Source organism: Phyllobates terribilis, unplaced genomic scaffold (genome assembly GCF_046119375.1).
Source record: "Phyllobates terribilis strain yellow unplaced genomic scaffold, ASM4611937v1 Scaffold_3__8_contigs__length_932513732, whole genome shotgun sequence".
NCBI classification, from domain to species: Eukaryota; Metazoa; Chordata; class Amphibia; order Anura; family Dendrobatidae; genus Phyllobates; species Phyllobates terribilis.
Genome location: NW_027362763.1, coordinates 782,460,084 through 782,479,203, shown reverse-complemented (window position 1 = coordinate 782,479,203; position 19,120 = coordinate 782,460,084). Strand labels below are relative to the sequence as shown.

Sequence of the window (19,120 nt, the reverse complement as noted above, 5' to 3'; positions counted from 1 at the left end):
CAGACCAATACATAACTTTCTGACAGGCCTCAGATCTTCCCCTTCTCCTGTATATTCCTGATGACCGGAAATCTCACTTAGATCGCTCAGACGTTCTATTTTAATTTTTACCCACTTTGCTTGCTAGTGGCTGAGAGAGACCATGGCCAACAGAGGACATGCTGGGTTTCTATGCTCGTGGGGACTGTATGGTGCCGTTCACCAATCGATTAGGACTGTTAGCAAGTATAAATGCAACCATTTCAACTTCTAGACATTGAGAATGGCTGTGAAAATTGGATTCTACCTTGGACAAAACTGGTAAATACAGTTGTCTTCTGGGTGGAACATCAAAATGTTGACTGCCAGAAAGAAGTGGTGATGTTGAAGTTGAAAATGGACTTTCCCTGTACAACTCTGCGGCCAGATGGTTCCAGTACTCCAGACATATTTTGAAGATTTCAGTTTCTTCTACTTCAGACACCAACAGCATGTAATGGAGAGCCTGGATATAATCAGAGGAAAAATTAAAACGGTAAACCGATACAATGCTTAATACAGTGTTAACAGGTTGCATAATATAATGGTGGGTACAATAAACCAACCTCCATAAGAGTTTCTCGTAAGTTGAGCCTCTTCTCTATGAGTTGCCCGTGCTCTTTTAGAAAAGTACACAGGAACAAGCTGAGGTTCTGGATGAAATTCTGTTCGTCATCTTTTCCATTGGAATAAGCAAGACGGATGTTTGTGTTTAATGGCAACATCTATTATTGATTGAAAAAAAAGATCGCAGATCAATGACAAGATCCAGGATATTTTACACGTGTTTCGTCAAAACAAGCAAAAACGTCTCACCTGTTTAAGTTGCATCATAGTCAGTGTGAAGAGAGTCACAAACTGTTCTTCATACTGGCTGACACTAACTCCAGCTATTTCCGTTAGACACTTTAAAGATACATTTCTGAACATGGGAACATTTAGAAACTGAAAAAGATCAAATCAAGTTATACAAGAGCACGTCCAAAACAAGCCTTTGTTATTTTACCATAGTAAATCTAAATATGTTACCTTATAGATCAATGTACTGATCAGTTTGGTCTCAAAAATGTAACCCAGTGGTATCCAGTTAAGAAATCGTAGAAGTGTTTCCAAGGTGGCATGAACGAGGGGAGCATTCTGCGAGTTTTCCTATTAAAAAAAAAAAAAAAAAAAAAAAAAAAAAAAGAAGAGCATGACAAAATGAAATACTTCCTGAGCTTTATTTTTTGTTAAGTGCACATTACATTTAAATATGAGCCCTGGGAGAACCAGTGCCGCCACCAGAGGCGAGTACAAGTGTTATTTTATGTAGGCAAGCATGCTGATTGACAAGGGGTTGTCCGAGTAGTGTTCACCCATAGGATTGACTCATTTATAAACATACCAAGAAGTTTGGGTAAGAAAGTCACAGTACTAAATGACCAAAAGGATGGCTTAAAATATTTTCTTAATATGTTTAGCAAATTTTTACGTTTGAAAACATTACTTCAGAAGATTTAGAATATTCATGCATCCATCTGCAATTCTTGCTGATGCGTACACACAAGGCTAAGCGAGTCACAGAAGTGAAGAGGATGAGGCACACAGACCCGAGACACCAGGTGGAGGGCACACAGACCCGAGACACCAGGTGGAGGGCACACAGACCCGAGACACCAGGTGGAGGGCACACAGACCCGAGACACCAGGTGGAGGGCACACAGACCCGAGACACCAGGTGGAGGGCACACAGACCCGAGACACCAGGTGGAGGGCACACAGACCCGAGACACCAGGTGGAGGGCACACAGACCCGAGACACCAGGTGGAGGGCACACAGACCCGAGACACCAGGTGGAGGGCACACAGACCCGAGACACCAGGTGGAGGGCACACAGACCCGAGACACCAGGTGGAGGGCACACAGACCCGAGACACCAGGTGGAGGGCACACAGACCCGAGACACCAGGTGGAGGGCACACAGACCCGAGACACCAGGTGGAGGGCACACAGACCCGAGACACCAGGTGGAGGGCACACAGACCCGAGACACCAGGTGGAGGGCACACAGACCCGAGACACCAGGTGGAGGGCACACAGACCCGAGACACCAGGTGGAGGGCACACAGACCCGAGACACCAGGTGGAGGGCACACAGACCCGAGACACCAGGTGGAGGGCACACAGACCCGAGACACCAGGTGGAGGGCACACAGACCCGAGACACCAGGTGGAGGGCACACAGACCCGAGACACCAGGTGGAGGGCACACAGACCCGAGACACCAGGTGGAGGGCACACAGACCTGAGACACCAGGTGGAGGCACACAGACCTGAGACACCAGGTGGAGGCACACAGACATCTTACCATAACAAACTGGCAGAGCTGAAATATCTTTGAAAACTCATTGCACATACTGTAAAAGAAAAAAAAAGTCTTGCGTTACAATGCTTAGTTTTACATTTATATGAAATCTGAAAATAATCCAGTATAAATCATAATAGATGGGGAGCAAACTGCCCTTTTATTCTTTGTAGATAACAGGGCTGTGGAGTCTGAGCCCATTTTGGTGCAATCGGTACAAAATGGAACAACTCAGACTCCTAAAATATATAATAAATTGGGTACAGTAATTCAATGCAGCTTGTGAGGAATATTTTTTCATAAGAATTTGGGAAAGTTATGAAATGTCTGAAAAATGTCTGTCCTATTCCTGATCTAAGGGTCTAGACTTTTAGCTGAGATTAATCTGTGCTACAGTAAATTCATCACTTAAACATGAACCAAATCACTTCCATCTATATACCTTAGTAAGTGTATAGTTGATATTAACCCTTAATGGCCCAGGCCATCACCCCCGGTTCAGTGAGGGTTCCGGTGGTGAGCTCGCACTGAACCGGGCACATGTCAGCTGATTTATACAGCTGACATGTGCCCGCAACAGTCGCAGGTGGAATCACGATCCACTCGCGGCAGTTAACATGTTAAATTGCACTGTCAATCTCTGACAGCGGCATTTAACATCGCAGCGCTGGAAGCGCGTCACTTACCCAGCCCGTCGGTGACCCCGTCACGTGATCAGGGGTCACCGATGGGTGGGCATGACAACTCTGGGTCTGCAGCAGACTCCAGTGGTTGTCATGTAAAGATTACTATGAGCGCCACCTAGTGGTCGCCGCTCATAGTACAGAAGCATTTCTGTTACATAGAGGTGATCTGCTCATCACCTCTATGTAGCAGAGGCGATCAGACAGTTGCTGCTTCTAGTGTCCCATGGAGACTATAGAAGCATGCAAAAAGTAAAAAAAAAAAAAATGTTTAAAAATATTAAAAATATACAAGTTTAAATCACCCCCCTTTTGCCCCATTCAAAATAAAATAAAAATAAACCCCACATACACATTTGGTATAGCCGAAGTCAGAATCGCCCGATCAATATAAAAAAAAATATATATATATCAATCCGATCGGTAAACGGCGTAACAAGAATAAAATTCCAAACGCCAGCAGTACATTTTTTTTGGTCGCCGCAACATTGCAATAAAAAGCAATAACAGGCGATCAAAACATCGTATCTACCCCAAAATGGTATCCATGAAAAAGTCAGCCCAACACGCAAAAAATAAGCCCTCACCCGGCCCCAGATGCCGGAAAATGCAAACGCTACGGGTCTCGGAAAATTGCATTTTTTTATTATTTTTTATTTTTTTTTATCAAACTTTGGTTTTTTTTTTCACCACTTAAATAAAAAATAACCTATACATGTTTGGAGTCTACAAACTCATAAGGACCTGGAGAATAATATTGGCAGGTCAGTTTTAGCATCCAGTGAACGTGGAAAGAAAAAACAAACAAAAAAAAAAAAAAACACAATTGTGGAATTGCATTTTTTTATTTCAAATTTCACTGCACTTTGAATTTTCCCTTTTTCCAGTACATGATATGGTAAAACTAGTAATGGTGTTTAAAAGTACAACTCGTCCCGCAAAAAATAAGCCCTCACATGGCCATATTGCCCAAAAAATGGCAATGCTATGGCTCTGAGAACAAGGGGAGCAAAAAATGGAAATGCAAAAACGGAAAATCCCAAGGTCGCGAAGGGGTTAAGTTACAACTAAAAACTATACCAACGATGCACACACAACCCTAACACACACACTGGCTTCCTACTGATATGCTACTAGATAAATTGCTTGCCCGCATGCTGAAAAATAGCGACAGTTCTCCATGTGACAAGTGGGGTCTCCAAACATCCCACCCACCTAAAATAAACAAAAATTTACACTTTGTGAAACACAATTCCAACAATTCTGAGCCCTCTACATGTTGTCAGTTTCTAAGTAACTGAAATCTCCTTAAAAACTTACCAACTGTGAGCCAGAACAGCTACATGCTCATACATCACTGGCTTCAACAGTTTATCTGAACACCACAAGGCCAATCTATTCACAGATTTATGAATGACCATTATTCATACACTACACTTTCTTAACTTATCTGCCCTTCTGGATAGGTTTGACCAGCTATCCGGCCTTAAGGTAAACACTGACAAATCAGAAGTTGTGTCACTTAACGCACCACCTTCCGAGCAACATATTTCTCAATTTGGATTTTAAATGAGGGACCATTGCCTTATGTACTTGGGCTTTATACTACGCTCCACTTATTGGTAAAACTTATGTAAGACTTGCTACACTGGTACACCTCTTCCATTTCTTGGCTAGGTTTAATACATATGATAGACATTGTTTCCCTTCCTACATTTCTTTCTTTCGCTCCCTGCACACCCTAATCAGAGACCGTGTGTGCGCAAATGCATTCTTTTCAGATTTGTCAAGCAAGCCAAATGCACCAGGATCGAGTAGACTACCAGGTTTCAACAGGCAACTAGGCAGGATACGTCTTCTCAATTTTTCTTTGTATTACAGATTGAGCAACTCAACTGTCTCCACACACAGCAGAATCCCTAGATACATCCAGGATCCGCCTTAGCCCCTGCCCATCACCTATACTGATGAATGTGGGCCACTGGCTCCCTCTCTGAAGGGATTGCAAGCAAAGCTCCTTAACACTTCACATTCTTTTAAAAATGTGGAAATGAATGTGATTCAAATTACCATCCCACCCCTCACACCTCCGTCTTATCCAGGGCTGTGGAGTCGGTAAGCCAAACCTTCGACTCAGGACTCCTCAATTTTCATGACACCGACTCCAACTCAGACTCCCTCATACATGGCTCATGTTTAACCCTTTCGCAACCTTGGGTTTTGTAGTTTTTGCTTTTTCGTTTTTTGCTCCCAGAGCCATAGCGTTTTTATTGTTTGGTCAATATGACCATGTGAGGGCTTATTTTTTGCGGGACGAGTTGTACTTTTCAACGTCATTACTAGTTTTACCATATCATGTACGGGAAAACGGGAAAAAAATTCCAAGTGCGGTAAAATTGCAAAAAAAGTGCAATATCACAGTTTTTTATTTATTTTTTTTACCACGTTCACTGAATGCTAAAACTGACCTGCCCTTCTTATTCTACAGGTCATTACGAGTTCGTAGACACCAAACATGTATAGGTTCTTTTATATTTAAGTGGTGAAAAAAATGTGAAAAAAAATAGCGTCATTTTCCGAGACCTGTAGCGTCTCCATTTTTCGTGATCTGGGGCTGGGTGAGGGCTTATTTTTTGCGCGCCGGGCTGATGTTTTTATTGATAACATTTTGGGGTAGATCCGCTGTTTTGATCGCCCGTTATTGGTCCTGTGCTATGAGCGCCGACCACAAGGTGGCGCTCATAGCAACCAGATCATGACAACCACAGGCGTCTGCTGCAGACCCTGGGTTGTCATGCACGCCCATCGGCGACCCGCGATCATGTGACGAGGGTCGCCGGTGGGCGGGGTTTAGGACACGCTTCCAGGAAGCGCGCGTTAAATGCCGCTGTCTGAGATTGACAGCGGCATTTAACAGGTTAACAGCCGCGAGTGGATCGCGATTCCACCCACGGCTGTTGCGGTCACAAGTCAGCTGTAAGAATCAGCTGACATGTGCTCGGTTCAGTGAGGGCTCAGCGCAGCAGCCCTCACTGAACGGGCAGTACGCAAATGTGCATACTAATACGGCATGGGCTCTAAAGGGGTTAAGCGATAAATTTACGGTAGGACACTTTTCTCAGCTAAAAGTCTGGACCCTTAGATCAGGCATAAGACAGACATTTATAGGACATTTCATAACTTTCCCAAATTCTTATGAAAAAAATTCCTCAAACTGCATTCAACTACTGTACCCAATTTATTATATATTTTAGGAGTTGGGAGTCGGTCCATTTTATACAGATTCCACCAAAATGGGCACAGACTCAGACTCCACAGCCCTAGTCTTATCTTCCGTTCAATCTTCATCAAACTAAAAAATACATGCAACACAAAATGGATTTTAACAAAAGATCTTTTCCTGATGATACATTCCCTATAAACAGTTGTCTCAAGTTATTCTTTAAGAAGGGTATTGCTTCTCCACCTCACAGCTTCTTGCTTGCTAGGGTGGTGAGCCTATACCAGTGGTATGGTATGGCTGAACTGTGCACTTGCAGATGGTTAAAGCAAAGGCAGCTTTGCCTCTGCAGCACTGGAGGATCATAGGGACACTGAAGGTGATCGGATCCAGTGGTCTGAGCAGCGCTTACCAATACTTAAAAAAAAAAAAAAAAAAAAAAAAAAAAGTTTACAGGTGCCGAGATCCTTGCCTGGAAATCTTGTTGCCACTGACACAACACTGGCCATCTCTAAGACAATGAGCAATAAGGCATAAAATAAAAATAAAAATCCCTCCTTTCTTGAAAATAGAGAATAAATTTAATAAATTAGGTAAATTGCAAAGTTGCTTGTTTTAACAAGCATATTGCAATTTCAACCATTTATGATGTTGAGAAAGCCCTTCTAAAGCACAAAAAAAACCCACATACAACATTTTTTGGTTGGACCTTGTAAATGTAAAAACCAGATGCATTTGTAGGAGACCTCAATTGTGCTGGTTACCAAAACTGCAGTGATCCTTGAAGGACATATTTACCTGTCTTTTAAGTGTTTGGCCTTTACTTGTGTTATTTGTCCACTGGAAAAGTCAAAAACTTCTTCACTCAGAAGTTTCAAAATGACCATATTGTTCTGACAGAGGCTCTCACTGGTTTTACTGGCTCCTACAATATCACTGATGAATGTTGGCCAATGTTTCGGCCATTCTTGTTTCAGTATCTGAAATGATAAGAGTAACAATTATTATTAAAAGAACAAGTACCTAAAATCCTCCCGATACCACTGAATGACATGGTTTATTAGGTTCCCACGATAAGCATTTCGGTGCTGCAGATTTTAAAATCAGCATTTCTGCATTAAGTAGCCAATTTAGCTACTTGCAGTTTTTTATTGAGTTTTTTTGTTTTGTTACATGCATTTGTCTCATTTTTTCCAGCTGTGATGGTCTATTTCATAGGTCATGTTCGAAAAAAAAAAAAAAAAAGGCTTGTTTTATAAGTTTTGTTTGTTACCCTACTTTGCTAAAAAATGCATTGATAAAGTCATGTGCAGATTGCATGAGTTTTTACTGTGATTCCGCTGCAGAAACCCATTAAAAATGCAAGTGTTTTGTTTTATCAGCAGATTTTCTACATCTCCTTCAAGTCTGTGGGGAAAATCTGCAGATAAAAACGCATATTTACTGCAAGAGAAATTGACATTCTGCGGATGTCAAACACACCGCAGGTCAACTTCCACAGCATTAATCTCATCCACTTTGCTGGAACTGGCAAATGCCACTCGAAAATACACCGCAGAAAAAAAAATGCACCAAATACAAATGAGAACTTAGCCTAAAATACAGTTTCTTCTTACCTGAACGAGAATCATGTTCAGCTTTCCGATGTACACATTCTCTTTCTGGAAGAATAAAATTACATTACTGTTACAATGTTCCTAATGCCACCAATTTACTCCACTTTTTGTATGTGAAAACAAAGTCACTTGCCTCAACACATGTCGCATCTGAAGAGGTTTTGATTATAAGTCCAACCACATATTTCTTTATACCTGGAAAGGGAGAGTCAAAGCTGAAGTTTATCATCACTAAAAAAAGAGCTGTACAGATCTTTTTTTTTGGTTAAAAACCACAGATGTTGACTTGCACAGGTCAATTACGTCAAACCTTAGTAAAGACAATGCAATAAAAAAAAAAAAAAAAAAAAAAAAAAAAAAAAAAAAAGTTTTCTAACAGCCATAATTGTTCCAAATCACAGCTACATTTATACTCAGGTTTAAAATGAGCATTTACCTTCACATTGATTCCGAGGAAGAATTTTCCATCTCGTTTTGATAACATTTTCCAATATTTGCAGTCCATAGTACTAAAATTGGAGAACAAAGTCATGTTAGTAAATGACTACACATTGTTTTAATAAAACCACTCTCAAAATGCACACGTCCAACTCATTCACTCAAAGACAATTAACTATAATATAAGTCAGCTATAGGCCCACGAGTTCCCATGCAATTTACATTCCTAGAATAAAACTATTGCCCCTGCTGCCCGATCATGATCACACCAGGAAGACTCAAATGAGCGCTCTGTAGCCAGATGGACAACGAAAACTCAAAATAAAACATAAAATGTGTAAGAAAGATCACATACAACAAAATGAGTTTTGAGGGACGGAGAAAAGTTAGAACAGCTAGAAAATCTACTTATTTTACATAAAAAGCTGCCACTGGCATCAGACTTCACTGGTGTGAAACTACAAGTTCAGCAAGGCATCCATCCCGCAGATAGTCTATCCGGCCTGCCCAAATCATATGAAATGTACACTAACATTCAAAGAAACTTTTATACTTCGTCAAAATAGATTGCAGTGCACATTTTACCTTTCAGGTATTTCTAGTTAAACTTTTTTTCTAATCAAATCTACACAATGACTAAATCATATCAATCTTTAAAAATATATTAGCACACATCAATGGCAGATTTGTTAAATGCTAAACAGTTTAAGGCCAAGTGCCCACAATGTAGAAATGCTGCATATTTTTTCTGCATCTCCCTGGCAGGAAAAACGCATGCGGATTTTACATGCGTTTTTCCTGCCAGGTAGAAGCGTTTGTCAAGAGTTTTTGCATGCGGGTTATCAAGCGCTTTCCAAGAGATTTTAGCATCACTTAGAAAAGTGCTTGACAACTTGGTCACACTATATAAATCCATGCAACCGGCATGGATTTATATAGTGTGACCAAGTTAATAGTTGAAAAAAAGAATAAAAATGGTAAAAAAACAAAAACAAATATTATACTCACCTTCTGATGTCCCCCGGTGTTTTCTCCGCTGCGTCCCGTCTCTTGTACGGTTTGCGGTGGTGTGAAAGGACCTTTCATGATGTCATTTAGTCATGTAACAGGTCACGCGACCGCCGTGTGACCTGTCACATGACTAAATGACGTAATGAAAGGTCCTTTCACACCACCGCAAGCCGTACAAGAGAACGGACGCAGCGGAGAAAACACCGGGGGACATCAGAAGGTGAGTATAATGTTTATTTTTAATTCTTTTTTTTTTTTTTTTAACAGGTACCATGGTACCCGGGTCTGGAGGAGTCTCCTCCAGACCCGGGTACCATCCACACATTGAATCGCTTAATATCCGCATGTGTACGTGTAGTCATGCGGAGATTAAGCGATTCAATGCAAGTCAATGGCGACAATTACGCTGCGTGTCTGCAAAATTAATGGGACATGCTGCGGATTTTTACGCAATGATCATCCGCAACGGAAATTTCAGCAGCATGTGCACAGCACATGCAGATTATCATTGGGGACCATGGGGCACCTATTACCAAGCGCTTTCGCTGTGGAAATTGCGCGGCAAAAACGCTTGAAAAATGCATAGTGGGCACGCAGCCTAAAGGAGTGTAATTCTCAAAACACAATTTTAACTAAATCACATGATCAAATAGGAAGCCTGGCCCCTATAGTAATTATTGCCTTTGATGTACGTAAAAAGCAGTTTGTCTGAAATGCAAATAAGCTGCACTAAAAGAGGCAATAGCAACCTGCTCTGATTAATGCATTTTTGGAGCAGATTTGACAGACATTTAAAGAAAAAAAAACAAAAACTGTAGTACAGAAAAAAAATGGTTCTGCACCTAAAGGGAATCTGTCAGCAAGATTTCATCCCTAAACTATTTATATGTGCAAGTAGCTCTATCAAAGACAAGTCCAGCAGGACTCTTACATGTGCAGTTTGTTCCTCTATTACTGAGAAATCAGCATTTGAATTGATGTGCAAGTGAGGCTGAAGGACTATGGTAGATCTGAAATTACCACTCCAGCTCTATTCCCTGCTCAGTGTTGCCTCCTCTTGCTTGTCAGACGGCTCCTTTGCCTGAAGTCACAAAACATAATGGCTGTCCGTCAAGCAGGAGACAGCGGCTCTGGACAGGAAAGAGCTGGAGTGACCGATTTCTCAGCAACAGAGGAATGGACTGGCCATATAAATGTATTGCTTGCCTTTTTGAAAGAGCTACATGTGCATATAAACTGTCAGCAGGATTTCACATCCCAAACGGATTCCCTTTAAAAGGAGGTCAGTCAACAGACCCCTATGAGAAAGAACATGTAATGATTGATTTCACTTATTGATAGATAAAAAGCGCAAACATCTTCTGCAATTGGCAAAATAAAAAAATAAAAAAAAACAGTTCTAGTTTCACTCCATGTCAGCAGTCTCCCCAATATATACAATTCTAGTAGTATTCCCTTATGTGGTTGTTCCTTTCTATCCGAAAATTAATGGTGGACTTCTCTTTAGGTAGGTCGTGGTATGACACTGACACCCCTGGGAATTAAATGGTTTTATGACAGGGTCGGTGTGGGTCACCATGTCAGTCAAAAAAATGTAATATTTTATTATCTACTGGCTAACCATGTACAAATATATATATTTTTCCAATGTCAGTCAATAGAAGTTCCTGTAACACAATTGATTGGACTGTACCATACACATTCTCCACATGAGCATGTGAGCAAGGTGGGTAACAAATTATAGTTGTTGAAAATGATCACAGATATTGTCACACAGTAACAATATAGGATTTCACAGTTCAGCCTCCTGACTGCTTATTTAGAAGCATAGAGGAAAGGATAATCACGTGGTTAGAACAGCAGGCAGATACAACCAGCAGGAGGCAGTAGGGTGCAGATGTACTGAGGCATCATGTGACCAAAGGGATTTTCCTGGATAAAATATCCCATATTCCGCAGCTTTCATAGCCGCTGTTCCTGGTGTCTACTGTCTGCAGCGCTGACATAGTGGAGACGGTGCTGCAGCCAATAATTGAGCTCAGCAACTCTGTCCATGAAGATGTATGAGCTGCTCAGAGCCACTGAGCTCAGTTTTAGCAGCGCTGCAGTCAGTCACTGGTGCAGCGGCAGAAGCTCAGCCCTGGAGCCAAGGAGGGCGAGTAAAAAGTAAAAAAAAAATTATGTACTGCAGCTGGAGGACAGGGCTTTTCTAAACCTGGAAAACCCCATTAATGGAGCAGAGGAAAAATACAGGATAAAATTTTAAATTCAAGACGGGCTCTGAAGAAAAGAACAGAAGGAAGTACACTACGTAGAAGTGCAGAGTGGGATAGGCAATAATGTGGGGGTGTGTGCAGAGAGGGACAAAATACAACAAAAAACCTTGGAGTGCTTCTTTAAAGGGAACCCGTAAAGTCATATAACGCTATTAACCTGCATATATAGGGTTAATTTGCAGGTCAATAACATTAAGTAGAGCTGCCAGGCATCTTAATAAAGTGCGGCACCTGGGAGAAAATGAACTTTTGTTCTCCCAGAAGCCGCTAGTTTTCAGTAATGCAGGTGTGCTGGCGTGACCAAGTTATCGATCACAGCACTGAGCGGTGGCTGTAACTGCGCTCCAGCACTTTGACTGACAGCCGGCTCTGTACTGATGCACTGCTGAATCACATCTACATGACTGAAAGCCAGCAGCTCCTGGGGAGGGAATAAAGTTAATTTTCTCCCAGATGCTGCACTCAATATGGTGGCCACCTTCATTATGCTATTAACCTGGAGATTAACCCTATAACTGCAGGTTAATGGCATTATCTGATATGACAGGTTCCTTCTAATCTATCTGCTGATATATAAACTAAACATCTTAGATTCTTTCTGGAAAAAAAGGAAGGGCATCTATGGTGGCAAATGATTGCACTAATACAGAGACTACAACTACTACATAATCAGATTTGTAACTTTTGTTCAGAAAACACTTGGTGTTGTCACAGCAAAGCTGAAAATCGCTTTTTACTTGAAACTACAAATAGTCACACTGCCCCTGCTCAGCAATGATGCCATCCCACCCCATTTCACAGTAAATATAAGGTTTCTGCACACAGTAACATTAGAGGCCTGAAGCACCCGAATACTTGCAACAACAGCTCCTAGAGTGCTTTCTGCTCAGTGGGAACTAAAAACTAGTTGTATTTTAGATGCACTTTTCATAATGCCACTAATACATTACAGATTACCATTTTATTTTTAAACTGCTTAAATGTAGGTTTAATAGAAATGTTTTATCAGAAAATTACCTTTTTATTTATTTATTTTAAATCGGCATTTTAAATATTGCAGTGTGTCAAACAGTGGGGAAGATGAACCTCAGCGAAGACCCAACTGCTTCAGTGCCATCCGTCTGTTCACAGTGGCTAGAGCTGCGAGGATGCTAAAGCTTGTAAATACCCCAGGGATGCAATGATCGCAGTGCTCATGTGCTGCAGTTAGATCTCGGTCCAATGATTGGAGCATTAATGTAAATGATCCAGCCAATCAACGTAAACAGGAGACCAGAAGAGACAAAGAGCTAGAAGCGTTGGAGGACCAGGCTGCGTGCCCACAATCCGTAATAGCAGCATTTTGGACACAGCTCACCTAAAACACTGCGTTCTACAGTAGAGGCACAGTGGATGGATTTATAGAAATCCCTTGCCCGCTGTGCTTATATTTGACGCTGTGTAAACGCACTTGCGGCACGGCTTTACGAGACGCAGCATATCAGTTTCTGTTGCGGAGATGCTAGTCTCCGCAACAGAAATTTCTCCAATGTATTGGATGTGGTAAAATCCGCATGGTTCACTGGACACAGGCGGATTTACCTGCATGATCGGACGCAGCGAAAATACGCTGCGTTCAAAGCGCTGCTATAGCCTGATTGTGGGCACATACCCTGAGACACTTTCTCTGAGGACAACAATCTTTTCAGGTAAATATTTTTCTAAGGACATGAGTGTCTCTAGGTCATTTAACCTCTCTCTGGGCAGCCTAAATCAATAAAGTTTCCCATCCTCATGTTGGTGCGAACAAGTCCTTCTACCTGTTTTTTTTTTTTTTTTTTGTTTTTTTTAACATGAAATAGAGCTTAAGAGGAAACCATAAGAACAACAAGCCTGAAAATAAGTCAGGATTGTAAAATCAATAAAATAAGTTTTTCAATCTTATGCGACTTCACTGACTGCCTACCCTCATCTAGGATATGGAGAATTACAGGAAACCCGTCACCCTCCTGTACTAAAAAGCATCCAAGATATCTTGCAGTGACGTAGCGCAGATGTAGATGGTGCAGATATCTAGTAAAGAGATACGTTTGAAAAGATTATGTCCGTTAGATGCTTTACAGGTGGCAAAATCAGTATTCCCATCTGTAGGAATAAATTTACTAGTATTTAAACAAACCATTGACTATCTGGTGAACTGTGCTCTGGATTTTGGTATACAGTGCACTTAGGACACGGACATATTCCACACTGCACTTAATGAACAATAGTGCAAACTTGCAGGACAATTATAAAATGATGCAGGTGCAATGACTGACTAAATCCATCCAAAATTAGGTGTTCCAGAAAATTAATTAGGTAAAATTTCTTTTGTTTCTTTATGCCATTTACACTTTTTATTAATCTCAGAAAACTCCTTTAGGCTCATACACAATAAAAATGCAGTAGCCATACAATCCTAAGATGGTATAATATGGGCACACATAATGAGACCGTGCTAATGTTTATTAGACAGCATGGCTTATATGGAGCGGCTGGTGACATGATTACTAAGGACTGTCTTCACACCGATGCACTGTATAGCGACAGGTCATGGCAACCATGCGGTCTACTAGGAAAGTATAGACATTACGTTTAGCACTTAGAAGGCGGATCTGCAGGTCTAAAGTTAATCTAAGGCTATGTGCCCACGATGCAGAAATGCTCCGGATTTTTCCTGAGCGTTTCTGCATCTTCCTGGCAGAAAAACCGCATGTGGATTGTACATGCGGATTGTACATGCGGATTGTACATGCATTTTTCCTGCCAGGGACAAGCGGATGTGAAGCGTTCTTCACACGCATTTACGCATGCGGGTTGTCAAGCGCTTTCCAAGCGATTTTAGCATCACTTGGAAAGTGCTTGACAACTTGGTCACACTATATAAATCCATGCAACCGGCATGGATTTATATAGTGTGACCAAAAGAATGGTAAAAAATAAAAAAAATAAATATTATACTTACCATCTGATGGCCCCCGGTGTATCCAATGCGTCCTGGCTTGCCGGCAGCTCGCGGTAGACTAAAGGACCTGCCGACGTCAGCGGTCACATGATTAAATGACGTCACCGCAGGTCCTTTAGTCTACCGCAAGCTGCCAGCAAACTGAGACAAGGACACCGGGGGCCATCAGAAGGCAAGTATAATGTAAAAAAAAAAAAAAAAAAAAAAAAAAATATATACAGGTACTATGGTACCCGGGTCTGGAGGAGAGTCTCCTCTTCTCCAAACCCAGGTACCAACCCCGCATGTACAGATGCAGTGATGCGGATTCCATGCGTTCCAATGCAAGTCAATGGCGGCGAAAACGCAGTGCTTCCGCAAAATAATTGGTAGTGCTGTGTATTTTTAAGCAATGATAATCCGCAGCGGAAATTTCCGCAGCACGTGCACAGCAGATGCGGATTATCATTGGGGAACATGACAGACCTTCTACCAAGCGTTTAAGCGTTTCTGCAGCGGAATTGCCGCTGCAGAATTGCAGCAACGCATCGTGGGTACACAGCCTTACCCTGAACTATAAACACTCTGCATACCTGAATGGACATTACAAGACTACAATAATCAAAAGAGCAAGAAAAAAGCCTCACTAACCAGGAACATAATTTTAAGTACATGGTTTATTATAATATGTAATGGACTCCCCATTTAAGTATATTTCCATGCAAAAGGCAAAGATGGCAAAAATTAAAGTAAATCATAAAGAGCAGCCAGTAAAACACATAATTACCATTTTACCATCTCATTATAGAGAACAGACATTCACTTTTAAATTCACTTCTGACAACCCTTACTAATTTGCCCATTTTGTAAAACATTCCTACAATCCTGCATAGTGCACATGCACCTTCACAGAGCGACTGACAGTTTTTTCCTAGCAGAGCCGCTTCAGTGTATATTAACCTCTTCGAGACGGCAAGTGAAGTTGCACGAAAAAAAAAACGCAATTCCACAATAGTTTTGTTTGTGTATCGAGCTGCAAAATTAACCCCTGAACATGATTCTCCAGGTCACAATTAAGGCAATACAAACTTGTGTTGGTAATGCTTTTGTTTTTATGTTCACAGAGTGGTGTGAAAGCTTTTTTTGTGTGGTTTTTATAAATACCATTTTGGGATAGATACAACATCCTGATTGTTTCTTATTGCATTTTATGGTGTAATTGCAACAACCGAAAAACCACAATTCTTCGTTTAATATTTTTTTTCCCTTTCCGGCGTTTAGATTGGGTTCATTAATTTTCAGATCAGACTTTACCGGATGCTGCAATTCCACATTTACATTTTTAATTTATCTATAATGGGAGGGTGAATATGCTTTATATTGTTAAAACATCCCCCCCCCCCCCTTTTACTATGTCACCCCAAGGGATCTGAACCTGCGATTGTCAGCTCAGTTGTTCTATATAATGCAAACCACCACAGAATTGCAATACATGGTTTAAAAAAAAATAAATTGTAGCGAAGTCTAGCTAGGAGCAGATGTGCACAGGAGCCCTAGCATGGCAGGGACAGGACCATGGCAACTCATTTGACACCGAGAAATTACATTGTGGAAAATGGACAGGTGATCCGGTTTTAAATGCTGCTGTGAGAAATGGACAGTGGCATTAAAAGTTTTAACAGCCCCGCTCGCTGCTATTAGGGGCAGTACACCAGCTGTGTAACACAGCCACCATCTGCCGGGTATGGAGCAGACTTTGCTTCTGAGCCCGGATAAAACATAGGGCTCTGTCACATGATATATATTAGTATATAATATGTAGGGAGTGGGGCTGAAGGAACATTGGGTACTAGCAAATAATGCCTATTCATTATATGACATTTTATACAATTACAACATATTCCCTATCAATACATTATCTTAGTATCTGCTTGCAGTTTTATGTGAACCATCATTGTTTACTTCAAAGAAATAACGGTTTCTTGTAGTCATGAGATAATCTGCTAATTGCAACAGTGCTCTCTTTATGGTAAATGATATGGCGAGTGGAGCAAGTTTGCAGCAAATCTCTGTAAAGGCAAGGGTTAAAACCCTAAATTGCTTGCACTGAATTAAAATTAATGATTAGTGATGAGCGAAGAAGCTTGTTTAACCCTTTAAATGAGCACGCTTGGGTACTCGCTGAGCAGTTTCAGCCAGGGCTGTGGAGTCTGTAAGCCAAACCTCCGACTCCTCAATTTCCATGACACCGACTCCCTCATACATGGCTCATGTTTAAGTGATAAATTTACTGTAGCACAGATTCATCTCAGCTAAAAGTCTAGACCCTTAGATCAGGAATAGGACAGACATTTATAGGACACTTCATAACTTTCCCAAATTCTTATGAAAAAATATTCCCCAAACTGCATTGAACTACTGTACCCAATTATATATTTTAGGAGTTGGGAGTCAGTCCATTTTATATAGACTGACTCCACAGCCCTGGTTTCGGCATGCTCGGCATTTCAGTTGCGGCGGCTGTTACACAGCTGTGACATGTAGGGATTGCCTGTTTGGATTATTAGTGAGGAGCGACATTCTCTTTACACAGCCAGGGAAGTTTTAATTAATAGGAAAAATGTTTTTTTATTTTCTACTTCTAAACCTGGGGTGCTTCTTATGGTAAGGTGCGTTATACAGTTTGAAAAATACGGTATACTACATTTTTAATTGGAGGTATTTGCTAACATTACACCTACTCCATATTGGGATAGGATCTTGGAAATTGGAATACCCTTTTAACATCGCACATGTGTGAACATTACATGACAGGACTGTTTTATTCCCCCAAACTAAGCAATGCAGGTTTCCATTGAATGAGAAAATGAAAATTATTATTTGATAAAAAATACATAAAAAGAAAAATCGCGAACACCCCTTTTAAGGGGTTGTTGAGAATCAACAAAGTCTGAAGCTTGATATAGATCGCACATGCTTAATGTATGCTTATGTCACCATTACCTACAATTTATTATTACAAAACAAATTAAAAGCTTTTAAATCACAAGATCTTTTAAAGCAAAAATACACTGTTTCTACAAATGTCACCATGCTCAGCAATACCTGAAAGGTAAATTTTGCAGATTCTGCATTTTAGACGTTTGACCCAGGATAAAAGCTTTAACTACAAAAGGTTAGTTATACAACAAAGTCGATCAATGTAACTTCAACCAAAGGGATCATACAAGCACCTCACACAATGTGCAAGAAAATATCTGCTATTGGATTTTGTTGGGGAATTTCTACATTTCCCAAACAAAACTGATCTCCCAAAAATATATTTGCATCACAGAACTGAATATGTGAACTAGGCTTTAACTTGTCAGAAATTAAAATGAATTCTAGCTAAAAAAATAAAATGAATGTTAAAACTAACTATGTAGGAAGAAATGCAAATGGCCACTTCATGGTGCAAGAGAACGGGGTCTTATGTGACACCTATCGGAAGTAGCTATTCTATATGTCAAAAATCAACCCCTTTAAAGAGCCTTTCTATGAATTAGGATGTAAAGTCCGTGCAGAATCTCCATTTGCACACAGCAGTTTAGAGTTTCCTGCCCCTCATCAGTGCAAAGTGGTTAGATGCCTTCAACAAAGTGTCCAAAGGGTAAATTTTCCGTGAGGCCGCCAAGCTCGAGAAAGGAGATGTATGGGCCCATGCAATGCTCCTTATGTAGAAAGGAATGTCACCAAGGGGAGTTAATGGAGCTACAACCTAAATAGGAACTCACAGTTTGTAGTATACATGCACTAATTTTGTTTTTCTAGGAATAGTAAAAAGAGAACAATATTTTATGACCAAACTTATAGGATTGGTCATAAAATCATTCCAACCGATTCAAAAAAATGGAACATAAAAGGGCTCAATCTCCAAATCAAAACTCCTCCAAACATTTCCATGGTGCAGAAGTCCAATATACCACGAATGGAACAGAAGTAAACTTGCCATTTCCTCCACTCTACTGGGGCGTTTCAGAGCCCTGTTCTTGGGATAGGTTGGAGGGGTCCCTGCAAATCAGCAAGTTATTACCCAGAAGCTAGGTCAAAACTTGGCAAGTTGTAATTTATTTATTTTTTTTAATATATACCCAGAACATTCCTGCAAGCTTTAAACACAAACTCCCCCACTAACAATAGAAATTATTTAAGAAAACCTGCCACCAGGTCAGAAATTAGCAGTTTTAGCTTTTATTTTATTCCCACAGATTGAGGTTTTTTTTTTTTTTTTTTTTTTTATAATTCACCATACAATTAAAAGATATGAGCCTTTTTATTTAGTGCAAATTTTTATGGTCTTTTTACTAAGGGGGTGCTGCACACAGGATTTTTTGTCCCCAAAAATAAAATCACGGTCAAAAATTGGATGGTGCATTTTAAGCGCCAACATTTGGACACCACACGACAACAGCAAATATGAAGAGCAGATTGTATGATAATGATCCCTGTGGCAGAAGTTGCTAAATACTTAATTTTAGCTATCCACTGCCCCCCAACCAAGCCTCCCAAAGC

General features: G+C 40.7%; 1 protein-coding gene across 1 annotated transcript in view; it reads right to left on the bottom strand.

The window, feature by feature from the left end:
• Window positions 1-19,120, bottom strand: part of XPO1 (exportin 1) — a 59,136-nt gene that overhangs the window by 10,745 nt on the left and 29,271 nt on the right. The window contains exons 4-12 of the mRNA XM_073672309.1: window positions 8,319-8,391; window positions 8,016-8,077; window positions 7,883-7,927; window positions 7,065-7,246; window positions 2,367-2,415; window positions 1,048-1,167; window positions 835-963; window positions 585-743; window positions 287-484 (exon numbers count right to left, since the gene is read on the bottom strand). Of these exons, the coding sequence (XP_073528410.1) occupies window positions 287-484; window positions 585-743; window positions 835-963; window positions 1,048-1,167; window positions 2,367-2,415; window positions 7,065-7,246; window positions 7,883-7,927; window positions 8,016-8,077; window positions 8,319-8,391 (1,017 nt within the window). The remainder of the gene's footprint in view (window positions 1-286; window positions 485-584; window positions 744-834; window positions 964-1,047; window positions 1,168-2,366; window positions 2,416-7,064; window positions 7,247-7,882; window positions 7,928-8,015; window positions 8,078-8,318; window positions 8,392-19,120) is intronic.